Raw genomic sequence first — 18,160 nt, forward strand, 5'->3', positions numbered from 1 at the left:
ACAAGATACAACTAAATGAAGCAACTAATTGTAATAATTACAAATGCAGGCGTATAAATGCAGGTGTAGGGCTTCCTCTCTGATGCACCTGCCATATGCCCTATCTCTCCTTCAGTGTAGCAGTACTGTACCGTGTGTGTGTGTGTGTTAGAGAGAGAGACAGAGAGAGAGAGAGAGAGAGAGAGAGCGAAGCCCTTAGAGCTCACGTCTCCATCAAAGCTTCGAAGTGAGAATTTGTAAACACATGCGCCAGTATGGTCAGGGAGGAACATCACGACTCAAGCGTCGCATCTACTACTCGCTTTTGAACATTCTTCCAGAAGGACGTACTGAGACTCCCGTACATGGTTGACCAGGTCGGTTGGCTATTTTTTGAAAGAATCGGATCTGGACATTTGACTGAAATAAATCATTATGCTCTTGTTTAGTTTATCCGAAGTAGCGCTAGGATGCGGCGCGCTCATATAGTTAAATCACATCTCCGGAGGAATTCCCTGAGACAATGTTTTCTACTGACATCTTAAGAAGGTGATTTGTAGCAATTTAAGCTACGATTTCCTCCTCGTTTCTGTCACGCCAGTGAGTACGGTGCTGAAGAAACGTTCGTTTAGGTCGGTCTGGGGCTCGTTGTCTTCTGGTCTTTGATAAACAATTGTTGATCATTCTTAGTTTTAAAAAGCAAGGCAGTCGCAGCTGTCGCAGTTTCCTCGTGTTAACCCCAGTGTTAGGTGAACTAACCCATGTGTTATGTGAAGAGTTTCTTTCTCTTATTAATCCGACGGCGCGTGAGCCGTAACTCTAAAATCACAGACGACACGGAGCTCAAACGCGTGGGCAGAAAATTACCTTGAAAAAATTACCTCAAAAATGTGGATCTGGGCTCTTGAGCCCGAGCACTGAACGATGTCAAACGTCTCTTGTTATGGAGTGCATCCTTGAATTTATGCCCCTGAATTTCATAGCCAACAGGCTATAAAGTGCGTGATGACCCATTTTCAAATTACCAGCTTCCAGAACCCCAGCTGACCCCTAAACGCTCCCTGTAAAAACACATTTAATATATTGTTTTGGCCATTTTAAACGATGTACACACTGCAAGTGTTTTAGAGCACGAGAGATTCGCCGCTCTTGCATGAAGACAGCCACGATGATGGATCTTAACGTGGAGCCGGTGGACGCGGACTGCGAGCGTCCACCCCCGCTTCAGGTGTTCGCCCACACCTCCACGCTGCACGGCATCTCGCACATTTTCTCATACGACCGGATAACGGCGAGGTGTTGCCTGTGGCTGCTCGTCTTCATCAGCTCACTGACGCTCCTGCTCTACGTCTGCGTCGACCGTGTCCAGTTCTACCTGGAGTACCCGCACGTAACCAGACTGGACGAGATCGCCACGCCTGTCATGGTTTTTCCCGCCATAACGATCTGCAACCTAAACTCCTTCCGCTTCAGCAAAGTCACGCGCAACGACCTGTACCACGCGGGAGAGCTGCTGGCGCTGCTCAACTCAAGGTGCGTGAGCTCGTGCGCTCCGATGGGCAGGTGTGTGACTCACACCGAGGAGGGCGCAATGTACCGCGCCAGCTCCAAGATTAAGATTATAGCTCTTAAGGAAGTCCAATTAAACGTCGACTGCGCAAACGCAAACTAACACCATAGCTCAAACGCCGAACCTTAATTGAAATCCTGTGGAGATAATTCGTTTAAGAAATAAGTAAACAGCTGGGAGGCGGAAATGCAAATGTCATCTTAGAAATGCACTGAAGGCGATTTAGATAAAGTTCGAGAATTTAGGTAATATCCGAGGACATATATTCTCTATGCACTGAGAATATATAGCTATTTATCTTCCGACCCTGTAGTCCTCAAACTAGCTAGTTTGTGCGCCATAAAACAGGTCCCACATGAAGGTAGCCACATAAAAAAAATTATTTAGTACAGAAACTCAAACACCCAGACAACAGGTGACAATACAAAAAATATGAAGAAGAATAATTGAAAAAGATGTATTTCTCCTTTAATGATGATCACATTCAGACATAAGCTTCCCACCTTTGATATTCTGTAGGCCTCCATTGCTGGAGTGTGTCCCTTGTGATCACATACAGACTCAGGAAGGTTTGAGTGTTTGATTGTACTAATCACAGAGAGAAAGTGGCAGCTCCATTCTGGTCTAAAGGGTATCATTACAGCTCTTAAAAATCAGAGTGGTCTTGAGATTCAGACTTCACTGGTCACAGGTGGCTAATTTTCTCACTGGGGTGGTGGTTCAGAGTCTGATGAGGTGGGCTGTTCACAGATCCTCTAAATTAAATTCCATTTTTGGCTCTGCTGTCTTTGGCACTGGTCAGCTGGCAGTACTGTGCACATTTTGGTAATGCACTGTTGAGGGGACTCGGGAGGATGTGATGATCTATTGGTTTTCACCATCCCCAATATTGCACTTTAATACAGTCGCACACTCTGACATACACTCTTCAATACCCCTCATACATGTTTTTACACATGCACACACTTCTAGATACACTTTTTTCTGTCATGTAAGTGCCATTCTTTGGCTATTTCACATTTACACCGAAAGTACCGAATCATTTTTGATCATTTTCATAATTAATGTCTCAAGCATTTAATCAAATAAAGTATTATTTATTCATGACCTAGCACACATCCAATAGTATGCTTTCAGACTGAGTAAGACACATTTTCAGTTCACTTTTATGCTATAAGAATACAAGGTTTTCTATATTGGACATTTTCTCTGTCTTTCTCATTTTTCTGCATTTTTAGGTATGAGATTCGAGATGCGCATCTGGTTGACGAAAGTGTTCTGGAGGCTCTGAAGATCAAATCTGATTTCCAGAACTTCAAGCCACGCCCCTTTAACATGCACGAGTTCTATAACCGAACAGGACATGACATCAGAGACATGCTCCTTTCGTGCCACTTCAGGGGGTTACCGTGTCAACCTGAAGACTTCAAAGTGGTGAGTCTCGGTCCACACAGTCACAGAGGAGCCATTTTCAATTACATCACACAGTCCGTTAGCCGAGGATCATTAAATTATCATAGATCTTTTTTCTCCTGCGTATCTTCCCCAAGGTGTTTAATGGCTTTTGGCTGCTGTCCATGGTGCTGTAGCAGAACACATTCTGACTCACACACGAACAGAATCTGACATTTAAACAATGTCATCTGTCCAGACTCACACATGTCTTTCTCAGTGGTGGCCAGACTTATGAAGTGAATGCTCACTAGCATTTTGATATGGGAACATATGAGGGTTTTACACTGCCGACAGCTACCTGGGAAAACACACACACACACACACACACACACACACACACACACACACACACACACACACACACACACACACACTCGGATACTTATTCGGTGCCGTCTCCAGGGGAACCAGTTTCAAATGTCCCATCCCCAGTGTGGCTGTGTCCTACTTACCATATGTGCATTATTTTCACATTTTCATATTAGCAACCACACATTAGCAACTACAAATTAGCAACCACAAATTCACAGCTACAAATTAACAACCTCAAATTAATAACCACAAATTCACAGCCACAAATTAACAGCTACAAATTAACAGCCACAAATTAACATCCTCATACACCAGCACAGAGCTATGGGCTGTTTTTTTCCAAACCTTGCTCCACACGGCGGGTTCCCGGCACACGCTGCCTTCGGTTTGATGAGTGAGTGTTCAGTCAGCGCTGCGTCTCCTTCTCTTCCCTTTAAACTATTTCGGTGGCTCCAAAGTCCTGTGCCCCACAGCCTTTAAAATAGGTCAGTGTTAAATATTATATTTGCCGAGAGGTGTGATGGAGGTGTCATGAGCCTCTGAGCCCCTGGCGTCGTGTTCTTTGTCTTTATGGGCTCACTGCTGTGGGGGAGAATAGCTGTGTGGAGCACACAGCTCTCCGCGGCTCAGAGACAGTGCTCCTTCTCGCTCTCCTCCACGTTCACACACAGGAAACAGTAGAAGTCTCATGGAGTTGAAGAACATGCTGTTTACATGGGACTCGTATTGTGACTCACACAAATGTCCATGAAAAGAATGTGTGTTAAATTAACATTTGCACTATGGGGGAGCATAGCTTCACAATACACATTTTTGCCAGTACAATGGTTATTCATGTGTAACTCATTTTGTTGTGTGCTCTGACAGCAATAAAGAATGAATTAGAATGACTAAATAAGCAGTGATTGGTGGAATGCGACCCACAATTCCGCGGTTGATGTTCTTTGTCTTGCATGACTTAACGACATCAGAGCAGAATTGGTAAGCAGAACTTGGAGGAATATTCAGCTGTTCACCGTTCATCTACTGGTTCCTCCTCACCAGACTCAGATCTCACCTGTTTCCTAACATCTCTGCCTATTTACTCTGGTCTTGTGAAGCTTCTCAGTGCGAGGGTGTGCTGCTACGTCTCTGGGTGCTGGCCAGATCTTTGTCTCTTTGTTCTGATCCTTCGCTCATTTTTGGATTTATGTCTTCTGCCCTTTCAGTTTGTTTTCTCTGTATTTTGTGTTTCTCCTTCTTGGATATTTGGAAGGCGTTACTTTCATGATGCCTTTGGCTTTTAGATCCTTGTTTTCTGGTTATTACAATTTTTATATTTTTCATATCTAATAAACTCGATTATTTTAGCTGCAAGCATCTGACCCTGTCTGTGTCATAACGATGTGGCGGTATGAGAGTGGCCTCCCTGTACAAACCATCAAATGAGTAAAATAGGTGGAGTTCTGTGCTAACAATACCAGTGTCATGGAGTTGCTTCCCCTTCTGACTTCAGCAGTGTCACTGTTAGGATGACCCCTCCGCACATAATTTGTTATTTGTTCTGCTCTAAACATTACAAAATATAACCAAGCCTAGACAAGCGTTTCTAATCTCCAGACAGCATGTTAAGATTAGTGTTGTCAGTCTGTGTTAGTTAATCCCCCTAAACGCTGTTAACAGACTTGTGGAACGCTGTTGCCGTGGCAGGAACGGAGAAGGAGCAGTTTGTGTGTTACAGGATCAGACTGTAATCTAACATTTTGCAGTTTATACTCAGATTTTCCAAACATATTAGATCAAGTGTTCATGCTTGATTCCAGGACTTTGGCTTTTGTAGTAAGTCCTGAAGGTTGCATGTCCATGTTTCAAATGCTTCCCCCCACTATCTCCTCTGCAGAGACGCAGAATGTGTTTCTCAGCCTGGGACATTAGCTATGATGCTGACTGATCTGGAGTCAGTTATGTCACACGCGCATATTCATCAGCATTTCACTCTCTTACCTCTCTCTTTTATTCTCTCTCTCTCTCTCTTACCTCTCTCTTTTATTCTCTCTCTCTATCTCTTACCTCTCTCTTTTATTCTCACTCTCTTATCTCTCTCTTTTATTCTCTCTCTCTTACCTCTCTCTTTTATTCTCTCTCTCTCACCTCTCTTTTAATCACTCTTACCTCTCTCTTTTATTCTCTCCCTCTCTTACCTCTCTCTTTTATTCTCTCTCTCTTATCTCTCTTTTATTCTCTCTCTTACCTCTCTTTTATTCTTTCTCTCTCTTCCTCTCACGTCCTCAGCTCTCTCCTTGTCCCTGTCTGTTTCTTTCTCCCTCTCACTTCTTCTGCTCTCTCTGCATTTTCTTTCTCTTTCCTGCTCTGCCATTTTGTCTTCTCCCTTTTGATCTTTCTCTTTCTGTTTCCTGCTGTCCCTCTGTCTCTCTCTCTTTGTTTCTCTCTCTCTCTCTCTCTGTTTGTCACTCTTCTTCTCACAGTATGGTATAATGACCGCTTTCCACAGTTCCTGCTGTTTCTATACATATTTCCCCCCAATGCCTCATTCATTTCTGGCACACACACAGCTTTGCAATCAGGCGTTCCTGCTGGGCCTCCCTGCCCAGTGAGGACCTTTTGCTCTGGGTGGTGGTGAGTCAGGAACACTGATCACACTAGCTGGGGAGGAGGGAGAAGGACCTGGCTCTGTAACCAGCGGCAATATGGCTGGTGCCTACTTCGGAAGTGAGCAGGAAAACACACACAGCTACACAACACTGGGTCATAAAACACACAGAGGTACGCAACACTGGGTCATAAAACACACAGAACTACACAATACTGGGTCATAAAGTACACACAGCTACACAATACTGGGTCATAAAACACACATAACTACACAACACTGGGTCATAAAACACACACAGCTACACAATACTGGGTCATAAAGTACACACAGCTACACAATACTGGGTCATAAAACACACAGAACTACACAACACAGGGTCATTTAACACACACAGCTACACAATACTGGGTCATAAAACACACAGAACTACACAACACTGAGTCATAAAACACACACAGCTACACAATACTGGGTCATAAAACACACATAACTACACAACACTGGGTCATAAAACACACACAGCTACACAATACTGGGTCATAAAACACACAGAACTACACAACACTGGGTCATAAAACACACACAGCTACACAATACTGGGTCATAAAACACACAGAACTACACAACACTGGGTCGTCATATTTGTCCTGGTCTGGTTGTAACTTCAGCTCATCTTGAGAAAATTGGATGAAATTAAGATCCCCAGTCCGGATCACAAAAGATCACTGGAATCTGGATCACTGATTCCCCCACTGGGGAAAAATTGTGTGTTTGTTGTTGACTTTGTTAACAGTATTACAAAGATCAAATGCCTACACGTTATTACATTTCACACAAAAACAGCTCAAGTGAAACTTATGTAATATTGTTTTCTGGGGAAATTAGCAAATTCCATTCTGTTAATGACATAGATTTCATTATGAAGGTATTCGATACTTCTCAGAGCACCTGGGGCACTGGGGGGGATCATTAGCTGTAGATTTAGCATCTCTGTGTCAGCTAGACCCCAGCACAGTTATGAAGGTTAGTCACTACACGGCTTTAACAAGTTCAAATGTACACACACACATGCATGCATGCACACACACGCATGCATGCACGTGCGCGCGCGCACACACACACACACACACACACATTCACACATGCTTTAGCATACTCATCATGCACATGCACACACACACACATAAGTATAACCACAACACACACACAAGCCATTACACTCACACAGGCCAGTACACCCACTCAGTGGCTCTTGAACATACACACACAGTGTACCCCTGAACTAATGTTCAGACAGGACCCTTTGTAGTTTTAATATTTTATCAAAGGAACGAAAGATAATCAGAGTTTGTGTCTTTCTCTTTGTTTCCTTTAGTGGGTGCTCTGTTTCCATAGCAACCAAATCTCTCTAATGATTCTCAGAAGGACTAGAATGAGATGTGTCACTTCTCTCCCAATATCCCTCACACACAGAGTGTGTGTGTGTGTGTGTGTGTGTGTGTGTGTGTGTGTGTGTGTGTGTGTGTGTGTGTGTGTGTGTGTGTGTGTGTGTGTAAAAAGCAGAGGCTACACTAGAGCAATCTCTCTCTCTCTTTCTCTCTCTCTCTCTCTCTCTCTCCTTCTATTTCCCTCATACTCTCTGTGTGTTCTGCAGTATCAACTCTTTAATAAACTTTAATTACTGTCAAATATTCAGAAGGGAGATGGCAGTGTGGCTGGTTTTGTGTTCATATCTGATGAACAGGCACGTTGCGTATGTTTAGTGTTTTCAGATACGAATGAGAATTTGTGTGTATACATGTGTGTATGTGTGTGTGTGTGTGTGTGTGTGTGTGTGGTTGTGTGCGTGCTTATTTATGCATGTTTGCGTGTATATGTTCATGCATGTGTGCATGTGTGAGCGTATGTTTGTGCATGTGTGTATTGTGTGTGTGCTATTGTGTGTGTTCATGTGTGTGTGTGTTCATATGTGTGTGTGTGTGTGTGTGTGTGTGTGTGTGTGTGTGTGTGTGTGTGTGTGTGTGTGTGTGTGTGTTCACAGGTATTCACACGCTATGGAAAGTGTTACACATTTAACTCGGGTGACAACGGCCCCCCACTGGTCACCATGAAGGGGGGGATGGGCAACGGCCTGGAGGTCATGCTGGACATTCAGCAGGACGAGTACCTGCCCGTGTGGGGAGAGACAGGTGAGACCACCTGGACAGGACAACCCACAGGACCCTGTCCCCCCACACAGGACCCCTGCCCTCCCCCCATACAGGACCCCTGTCCCCCCACACAAGACCCCTGTCCCCCTACACAGGACCGCTGTCACCCCACACAGTACCCTGTCCCCTCACACAGAACCCCTGTCCCCTCACACAGGACCCCTGTCCCCTCACACAGAACCCCTGTCCCCCTCACACAGGACCCCTGCCCCCCCCACACAGGACCCCTGTCCCCCCACACAAGACCCCTGTCCCCCTACACAGGACCGCTGTCCCCTCACACAGTACCCTGTCCCCCTCACACAGAACCCCTGTCCCCCTCACACAGGACCCCTGCCCCCCCCACACAGGACCCCTGTCCCCATCACACAGGACCCCTGTCCCCCTCACACAGAACCCCTGTCCCCCTCACACAGGACCCCTGCCCCCCCCACACAGGACCCCTGTCCCCCCACACAAGACCCCTGTCCCCCTACACAGGACCGCTGTCCCCTCACACAGTACCCTGTCCCCCTCACACAGAACCCCTGTCCCCATCACACAGGACCCCTGTCCCCCCACACAGGACCCCTGTCCCCCCCACGGGTCCGGTAGTCACCTGTGCATGGAGGCCCGGCATGAGAACACTGAAATATTTGCATTACTACTTTATATTTCTAGAAATGTGTCGTTTCTTTTCATTTTGAAGACAGAGGTACACACACACACACACACACACACACATTCACTTGCCTGGTCTCTCTCTGTCACACTGTCTTTCAATTTCCATTTCGTTGCCGGTCACTCTGTCTCTTTCCTGTGTTCTCACACACACTCTCTGTCAGACAAGACGTCTTTTGAAGCCGGCGTCAAAGTGCAGGTTCACAGCCAGGAGGAACCACCGTTCATCGATCAGCTGGGCTTTGGTGTAGCCCCAGGATTCCAGACCTTCGTGTCCTGCCAGGAGCAACGGGTGTGTGTGTGTTTGTTCATGCATATGCATGCATCTGTGTGTGTGTGTGGGTGTGTGTGTGTATGTGTGTGTGTTCGTGTATGTGTGTGAGTGTGTGCATGTGTGTGTGTTTGTGCATGTGCGTGTGTGTGTTCGTGTGTGTGTGTCTCATTTATTTCTTTGTGTCCAGCTTCTCTATCTGTCCCCTCCATGTGTATGTCTCATTTATTTCTCTGTGTCTAGCTCCTCTATTTGTCCCCTCTAAATGTATGTCTAATTTATTTCTCTGTGTCCAGCTCCTCTATCTGCCCCCTCTAAGTGTATGTCTCATTCATTTCTCTCTGTCCCCTCTAAGTCTCATTCATTTCTCTGTGTCCCCTCCGTGTGTATGTCTCATTCATTTCTCTGTGTCCAGCTCCTCTATCTGCCTTCTCCGTGTGTATGTCTCATTAATTTCTCTGTCTCCATGTGTATGTCTTATTCATTTCTGTGTCCAGCTCCTCTATCTGTCCCCTCTAAGTGTATGTCTCATTTATTTCTCTGTGTCCAGCTCCTCTATCTGTCCCCTCCATGTATATGTCTCATTTATTTTTCTGTGTCCAGCTCCTCTATCTGTTCCCTCTGTGTGTATGTCTCATTCATTCCTCTGTGTCCCCTCTAAGTGTATGTCTCATTCATTTCTCTGTGTCTCCTCCGTGTGTATGTCTCATTCATTTCTCTGTGTCTCCTCCGTGTGTATGTCTCATTCATTTCTCTGTGTCTCCTCCGTGTGTATGTCTCATTCATTTCTCTGTGTCCAGCTCCTTTATCTGCCCCCTCCGTGGGGCACTTGCAAGGCGAAGCTGCTCCACTCCGACTTCTTCTCCAGCTACAGTATCAGTGCGTGCCGCATCGACTGTGAGACGCGCTACCTGGTCGAGAACTGCAACTGCCGCACAGTCTACATGCCAGGTAGGAGGCCGAGTGGAGGCGGGACGTACGCGGCCGTCTGTCACTGCTGCGCCACCCCATTGGACGAGGCAGCAGAGGGGCTCCTAGGTGGTAGGCTGGTGCTAGCGCGCCCCGGTGCAGGCCCGGGACGTGGAGCTGGGGCTCCTCATTCAGGCCCAGTTCAGCTCTGGCTGTCTGGGCTCAGTGTGCTAATGAATCAGAATGAACTTCAGTGCATATTATTGTGCAATCTGTAATTTCTGTAACAAAATGAGATGTTTGTGGATGTCTCTCTACTGCCCCCCTCAGGTGATGCACCATACTGCGCCCCCGAGTTGTATAAGGAGTGTGCAGACCCAGCCCTGGGTAAGAAGGTCACAACATCACTAATTACAGAGGGCTATTACAAGAGAAGAGGGTGTCTGTGTGGTTGTGTGTGAGAGTCTGAGGGAATATGGAGCATAAATCTGTGGTCTGGAGAAGACTATAGCAATAACATATGATCACTTGTTTTGCATATGTATGTGTACATTTCTTAAAGCCAGCTCCTTAATAACAGACACCAGAGTAAGCAGCAATTTGACCAGTATGCCTGAAAGGCAGAGATCGAGCACTTTTGAGAGGTCAAATTTTTGCTGGTTCTTGCCAGAATTCCTGGTGGAGAGGGATAGTGAGTACTGTGCGTGTGACACTCCGTGCAACACCACGCGCTACAGCAAGGAGCTCTCCTTCGTCAAGATCCCCAGCAAAGCCTCCACCAAATACCTCGCCAAGAAATTCGGCAAGACCGAGAAGCACATCATGTGAGTGGCAAGGTTGGCTCGAGGTCACTGCGTGCTGCGGAGCTGACGTGTGGTGTGTGGTGTGACACCGAGTGTGTTGTGTGTGTGTGTGGTGTGACACCGAGTGTGTGTGTGTGTGTGTGGCGTGACACTGAGTGTGTGTGTGTGTGTGTGTGTGTATGTGTGTGTGGTGTGACTGTACATGCACTTGACTACACATGCCTACCGAGTGCTGTTCTGCTCTGCAGAGAAAATGTTCTGGTGCTGGACGTCTTCTTCGAGGCACTGAACTATGAGACCATCGAGCAGAAAAGAGCGTACGAGGTGGCCGGGCTGCTGGGTAAGGCCCCCTGCAGGCCAGGAAAGGAATCACACACTTTCATCCACATGTTTATTCTAGTGTCTGTCCAGCCATGCGCTGTTTTGTGTTTTTTATAGATTTTGGACCAGCCAACTCTGGTTCGGTTTATAACAGCTAGCTGAAGAAAAATAGGGTTCAGACAATGAAAACAAGAGAGCAGACACAGCGACTGTCACCAGCCCAGCTCCTGCGCCTGAACAGAAAGGTTTTGTAGATTTAGTGGGAGTCCTGAACAGGCAATGGAGAAGAGAGAGAAAATACACATTCAGCCAGTGATCAGCCAGTGATTAAGAGAGTTTTTCATTAAAATGGCCTGACTGTAAATCAGTAATGTGTCCTTTAGTCTGCTGTTCACCAATGTCATCACTATCATGTGTGTTTGTGTGTGTGTGTGTGCATGCGTGTGTGTATGCAGGTGATATTGGAGGACAGATGGGACTATTTATTGGAGCAAGTATTCTCACTATTTTGGAGCTCTTTGACTATCTGTACGAGGTATGAACTCTTGAACTGGTCTCCCCTGTGCAGAATGTCTCAGAATTGAAGCTCTTTTACCAGATTTGCTCTCTGTACAAAATCTGACAACCACAATTTAATTAACCAAGATACAGTAGGAAAAATGCATGCATATTTCACATAAAAATCAAACTTGTGTAATCAGGGTTATACATAAACAGCCACCCAGAAATAATCACAGTATAAACATGTGTATTTATTATTTATTTAAGTCAACATTTATTAAGGTTTCTGATGGTGTGATTGTAACAACTCAACAAAACGTTTAAAGGAAAAAGGTTGTGTTGACCTGACCCCTTTTAAAAAACATGTGCTAACTCCACCCATATAATTATATATATATATATATATATATATATATATATATATATATATATATATATATATATATATATATATATTTGGGGTGAGCATAGATTAATTTTTTTTATCTAGATTAATTTCACTGAAATCTTGAAATTAATCTAGATTACAATGGCTCATTCAGAATATGCGTGCTACCCAAGTAATGACTAAAAGTCAGTCTTTGAGATAGGGTTTCTTAATACAGAGGGTGCATTAGACCAGGGGCGCATCTCCTGTTTCCAAAATGCATCAATGACTGCTTGAGAAAGCTGTTCTACTTTAATACTTGAAGAAAAAAAACATGCTCAATAAAATGTAGGCTACTCGTGTAAAATGTAGCCTAAAATGTAGGCTACACGGTTTATTCAGTTAAACATGAAAATAGTACTGTATGCCTACATATTGTAAGAGGGCATATTCAGTCAAACATGAATTTGTAAGCCTACATTACATTAAAAGGGGTTGATAACATGTTTATTCAGCTAAACATGAGATTTGAAATGTAAGCAAACATTTAGTACATTTAACCTGTTTTCCGTGGCGTTGACTCTTCCCCTGGGCTGCATCAGTGCTTGACCCAGCGTCAGCAGCATTAGCAAACGGGTGCTTTGCGTTTAAATGGTACTTCAGATTGATAGACTCCTACAATAAAATAATTCCGCATTGCATAAGGTACAAACAACTTTAGTTTTGTCAATGTCTCCATTAGGAAGCTTCTCAAAAATGAATTTTCCATGAAGCAAACCTGGCGGCTCTGTGGCTGCATCCATATAAGCACACGTGCGATTCGTTGTGGGTGGTAATTCACAGGTTTGAAAACTCATTCTCGCCCCCTACTGTGCAATTTGGTTAGGAATACACCCAAGCTAAACTATCAAGGTGAAAGTCATCAGTTTGCTTACCTATTTTGACCCAGTTCCCAACCCAACTTTAAGAATAGATTAATATTTTAATAGATTAATAGATTACTCTATTAATAGATTAATTTAATAGATTAATATTTTTTTATATCGCCCAATAAGAGTATCACATTATCGAACGCCGTTAACGCCGATAACGGCCCACCACTACTATATATATAGGTTTGTTTGTATTATTTAAGCATATTATATATATATTCATTTTGCCACTGAGTTGGTCCAGACCCCATCAATTTGTGTTGTTTTTTCAGGGTAATAAGGCTGTTGTCATGGTGATGTACCATGATTACTGGCAAAACGCACTTATGTCGTGAGCTCAGTCAAAGCCTAACAGCCTAAGATTGATCAGCACGTAATGGTTGATGGTAAACCGAGCTTTAAATGCCTCTCCATCAGAGATCCTGAAATGAAGATCTCTTCCTCTCCCTCTCTCCCACCCTCTCTCTCTCTCTCTCTCTCTCTCTCCCTCATAAAAGGTGGTGAAATATAAGCTGTTTCGCTGCACAGACAGGAAGCAGAGCGACAGATCGGATCACAGTGTGGTACCGGGTCTGGATGATGTCAAATGTCACGTCAGCAACTTTCATTAAAGCCGCGAAGCTCACGTTGGCCTGCGGTGCGAGCCACAGCTCTCATCCTGGGACGCTCACCTGGGCCTCCGCTGCTTCTGCCGACAGACTGACACGTCTGCTGCTGTCATCACTGTACACCACTGGACCTGCCCTTTGACCCTTCCACTGATTGGTGGGATTACTTATGTGCACCAAAATGTGGAAATAGTTTAATATTTTTACTACGTTTTATCTTCCAGTCCTGCAACTTCTCAGTTTTTGTTTGCGGTTTTCCAGGCATCCCACACAGGTGGATGTGATCTGAACAGACAAGTTGGTGTCCTGAACCATTGAATGGGAAATTAGTTTTTGAAGGGAAAAAATGCTTTAGCTGTGTTTTGTATTATTATTTACTTGTTGTGTTTTGTGTTTGTAATACCAAATTCACAGCGTGAGGTGCAGGACAGACGCTTTGCAGTGTTTCCCTGAGAAGCCCTGCCCATCTAGGCCATGGGGTTTCCTTTAAGATGGAGGCTTTCAGCTCCTGTCCTAGTGGGCTGAGTGCTTGCTGCTCCGCACACATGACTTAGCTCAAAAAGCTCCTGATCTCTGACTGACCAGCTGAATCAGGGACGTTAGAGGGAGAACACAGAGGTGTGCAGGACTTTCAGAAGGAGGATGGTAAACCCCTGCTCAGTGTGTTTCTACATGGCACTGTGCCAAAACCAGCAACTTAAATAACCCTAATGCACGGTGGTGTAGTTTTAGCACTTGTTAATAGAGTTTATAAATGAAGCCTGTTTAAGAAGCAGTAATGGGACTGCACTGGCTTGGCTGTGAAGCTGCTGTTTGCTTTAGCTGCCAGTAGGGGGCAGTGCTCAACAAGCTAATCACGTGCCCCCATTGCCTTGGGCTGTTTTATGATGTCTTCACCTGTTCTGAATGTGACAGGAGGCTGAGATAACGTACCCAGTGGCTTTGCATGACAGGTCTGGCCCTAGGCAAGGGTATGACATGTTTGTCCCTGTGCGTGTTTCCCGTTGGAGTGGTGGTGTGTGTGCGTGCGTGATTGAGTGTGTGTCTGCGTGTGTGAACGTGTGTTAGGGTTTAAGTGTGCAGGGGAGCAGTCATCTCCAGCGTTGTTGTGCATGTCTGTGTGCAAGATTGGCCGTGCATGTTCGTGTGACAGTGCGTGTTCGTGTGACGGTGCGTGTACGTGTGGCAGTGTGATGACATGTTTGTGTCCATCACACAGGGCTGCTGGGTATTTATAAAAGACAGAAAGCTTGTTTCCATAGCTACTTGGAAGACCATACAAAACCACCAAACTGTATGGAATTTGCCAAACACTCACATATAGTCTAACCTCCATGGTTATGATATCTGTGCTTGTAGACATATTTTAAGCCTTTAGTTAATTGTGGTGATCTGTTTATGTGCAGTTTAGATGCAGTTGCACACAATCTATTTCCTCTGTGCCCAACAGTGATATATTTTGTGTCCATTTATTTTAAGATCCAACTGAGCAAACTAAAGGAGAGCTGGTGAACTGTGCAGTGGTGTGTGGTGGTGTGTGGTGGTGTGCGGTGGTGTGCACTTTCCCCAGAGTGATGTGTGTACTGGTTTGATGCTTTTAAAGTCGCTGTAGTGTATGTGATTGAGCTTTTTAAATAAATATATCAGGTTATGTGGTTTCTGGGCGTTTCTGTTCCTTGGCAGTTGTGTGTGTGCGTGCGTGTGTGTGTGTGTACGTGTGTGCGTGCATGTGTGTGTATGTGAGTGTAAGTGTGAGTATGAGAGTGAAAACACAGCATTTCTTCACATGATTCTTTCTGTGCCTCCTTCCTTGTCTTTGGTCAGATGTGTGACACAGGGCAGTATTGTTTCACACAGAATTACTGACCGTGTAACTTTTCCCCTGATCACAAGCTTCCTGTTGTCACGAGACAACAACATAATGGCATATTTTGGCTCAGACGGATAGTCTGGGTTTTTGCAGAGCGTCCAAGCCTCGAAATGTGGCCTTCTGGATTCAGCACTGGTGATAGAGGTATGGGGGACCGTGTACGGCAACTCCACAGTTAGGCGCACCAGAACGCATGTGGAGTTTGTGTTTCGTTTCAGGATACAAATACGTAGATGAGAGCAGTAAAACACAAGCAGTCACTGTGAAACAACAGAGACGCCACTGCAGGAGTGCCTGCTTGTAAGATCTCAGCACTTTACAAAAGGGTCACCACCACGTGTGATCTCTATCTCACTGGTTATCTAGTCATTTGTTTCTGTTTGTTTCTGGCTTGCATGCAAAACACTGCCACTGACCAACCAAAAGAGATGTGCTTTTGTGACTGTTGTGCCCAGCAGGGATGAAGATGTTGGGGTCAAATAACCACAGCCACCTGGAGCCTGGGCACCATTTGCTCTGCAGAAGGAGGTGTTCACCACCCAGCACCCCAGAACTTCCTTTTAACACTTAAGAACATTCTGGAAACACTGGGGATATAACAACAATCAGTAAAGAGAGATTCTTAAAGATATTTAGTCTGTTTTAACTGTTTAAATTGTTGATCTGTTATGCTCTCTCTCCTTGTCTTGCAGCCTCTGTTAAATTATCAAAGACGAATGACCAGACGCCTAAACTTGGACAGACACGTCTTTGTGCTGTTATTCACCCCCTCCGTGTAGCTGAATATAACTTCATTGACATGACATTTAACGGGATACATTTAACACTTGGGCCAACTGTGTGTAAAGTTCACTGTAGAAGAAATACTGTTGTATCAACAAAAATGTTTTCCTGTTCACACACTCTTAAAAACAAGCAAAACCTTGTCGGAAAATGTAAACGGACTAAAAATATATCCAATTTACCTTCCAGATGTATTCATAGTACCGGAATGGGCGGAGTCGCGTTCCCGTTTTCACGCGCAAGTGGCGGCTCGTGCGTTATATGCAGGGCGTTTCCCGTGTTTGACAACAAATCCCGCGATTGACCGATTTCACCTCTGCGGCGTCGGAGCTCCTTGAGGCGTTTAGTTGCACTGTTGGCGATGACAACTCCAAAGAAAGTCTGTGTCGTTGGCTCCGGAAACTGGTAAAACAAACTAAAACAAGTTTTTAGATCTTAGTTTGTTATTTTAAGAAAGAACTTTGTTGTTCAAGAATCACGTTGTTTACTAATGGTCATTCCAGATATTTTCCAGAGTAGAAACAGGTCAGCCTTACTAAAAGTGCAGGTGTGGTGGATCAGAACTGCATCGTGTAATTGTGTAGTCGGTGTCCGCGAGCGCGCACAGGTGTCCGTGTTATCAGTCCCGAATTCTTCACGCAAGCTCGCGCTCAAAATATGTGCAGGGACGCACAAAACTCGGTCAAGTTAGTAGCGTAGTTAGTAGTTTAACCCAGCTTGACCCAGGTGTCTCACCTTCACACACTCAGATGTCGGTACATCGAAAAGGGGAGTACTGTAATTTAGAGTAAAATGCGATTAAATATAGTCAGAAATGAAACACGTGACACTAGTGCCAGATTGCGTTTTAATCGTTTTTAAAGATTATACCTATAATATAATTTAAAAATATGTCGATTTCTAAACCAAACCCATGTTACATGTCTGTATTTTCAGTGAAGCTATCTCTTTTTCTTTAATCAAAAACAAATTAATTGCATAATAACAGCAAGAGACATTTACTGTACCTCCTGACCAAGGATGGTGATTTGGAGGTAAGCAAAGCCACCCAAAAACCCCAGAATAGATGCACCCTCCCCTGGGTGATGCACCCTCCCCTATAGGTGAAACACCCTCCGCTGGGTGATGCACTCTCTGCTGGGTGTTCACAGGTAGTTCAAGAATCATCTAAAATTTGTACCCATAGACATGGATGATCTAGAAGATCTAAGCTAACAAAGACATACAAAGAAATATTCTTTATATATATCTCTCTTTCTCCTCCCTCTCTCGCTCTCTCTCTCAGGGGTTCTGCCATTGCTAGGATAGTGGGCCTAAACGCAGGACGAAACAAAAAGTTTGAACCAAGCGTGAACATGTGGGTCTTTGAAGAGCTGGTCAATGGGCGTAAACTTACAGAAATACTTAACACTGAGCACGAAAACGTCAAATACCTGCCTGGACACAAACTGCCCGACAATGTGGTAAGAGAACACTCGGTCTGCTTAAAGAGCTCTGTGTACGGTGCCATGGTTATGGGTGTCTGGAGATAACAGGGTGTTGTTAGAATTAGTTATTTCTCTTTTTGCTAATCTCTCTCTTTCCATCTCTGTCTCTTTCCTTGTTATAATAAATTGTCACATCCTGCTGCAATATTTAATTATAATCAAGTTATAGTAATACTAACAGTAATACTTGCTACATAACTTGCGTAGTAAGTGAAAATACGGGGCGGGAAGGGGGGTGGATGAGTGTGGGGGTGTGGGGGTGTGGGGGGGGGTGTGTGGGGGCGACAGATTAAAATATTTGCACTGCTCAGCAGTAAATCCAGAGCCAATCAGGATTCTGCCAGCTGTGTGCTTATGCGCGAGCAAAACACCACAACAAGTAAGATATCAGCACTCCGCCTCTCAGCTCTGAGGGACCGCCCCCCACGAATGACAGTGCAACTAATCTGTGAAACTCTCCCTCTTTGCCCTTTCTCTCTCTCCCTCTCTCTCTTTCCCCCTTTGCCCTCTTCCCCCTCTCCCTCTCCCT

The 18,160-nt window shown here is 44.9% G+C and overlaps 2 protein-coding genes and 1 long non-coding RNA gene across 9 annotated transcripts in view; 2 read left to right on the top strand and 1 right to left on the bottom strand.

The window, feature by feature from the left end:
* Positions 1–15,142, top strand: asic1a (acid-sensing (proton-gated) ion channel 1a). Its single transcript, XM_077004276.1, has 10 exons — positions 1–1,512; positions 2,788–2,983; positions 7,951–8,098; positions 8,944–9,071; positions 9,851–10,001; positions 10,290–10,346; positions 10,630–10,783; positions 11,011–11,102; positions 11,539–11,618; positions 13,381–15,142. Exons 1-10 carry the CDS (start codon positions 1,133–1,135, stop codon positions 13,492–13,494), a joined length of 1,500 nt encoding a protein of 499 aa, XP_076860391.1. The 5' UTR covers positions 1–1,132; the 3' UTR covers positions 13,495–15,142.
* On the bottom strand, positions 12,294–16,458 carry LOC143513177 (uncharacterized). The gene is made up of 2 exons (XR_013130608.1): positions 16,327–16,458; positions 12,294–12,626 (listed from the first exon to the last, which is right to left on the bottom strand). It is a non-coding gene; the product is annotated as an uncharacterized LOC143513177 (long non-coding RNA).
* Positions 16,410–18,160, top strand: part of gpd1a (glycerol-3-phosphate dehydrogenase 1a) — a 22,120-nt gene continuing 20,369 nt past the window's right edge. For all 7 annotated transcript variants that reach the window (XR_013130605.1, XM_077004285.1, XM_077004284.1 and 4 more), the window contains exons 1-2: positions 16,410–16,549; positions 17,430–17,607. Coding sequence is in view for 6 of the 7 variants with exons in the window: in XM_077004285.1 (XP_076860400.1) it covers positions 16,506–16,549; positions 17,430–17,607 (222 nt within the window). In the remaining variant the exon portion in view is untranslated. The remainder of the gene's footprint in view (positions 16,550–17,429; positions 17,608–18,160) is intronic.

Source organism: Brachyhypopomus gauderio, chromosome 4, assembly GCF_052324685.1.
Source record: "Brachyhypopomus gauderio isolate BG-103 chromosome 4, BGAUD_0.2, whole genome shotgun sequence".
Lineage (NCBI taxonomy): Eukaryota > Metazoa > Chordata > Actinopteri > Gymnotiformes > Hypopomidae > Brachyhypopomus > Brachyhypopomus gauderio.

Coding starts and splice junctions, on each gene's coding strand:
- asic1a (XM_077004276.1), top strand. CDS start 1,133: ATGAAGACAGCCACGATGATGGATCTTAACGTGGAGCCGGTGGACGCG. Junction 8,099..8,943: donor GCCCGTGTGGGGAGAGACAG/GTGAGACCACCT, acceptor ACTCTCTGTCAG/ACAAGACGTCTTTTGAAGCC. Junction 10,002..10,289: donor CCGCACAGTCTACATGCCAG/GTAGGAGGCCGA, acceptor TGCCCCCCTCAG/GTGATGCACCATACTGCGCC.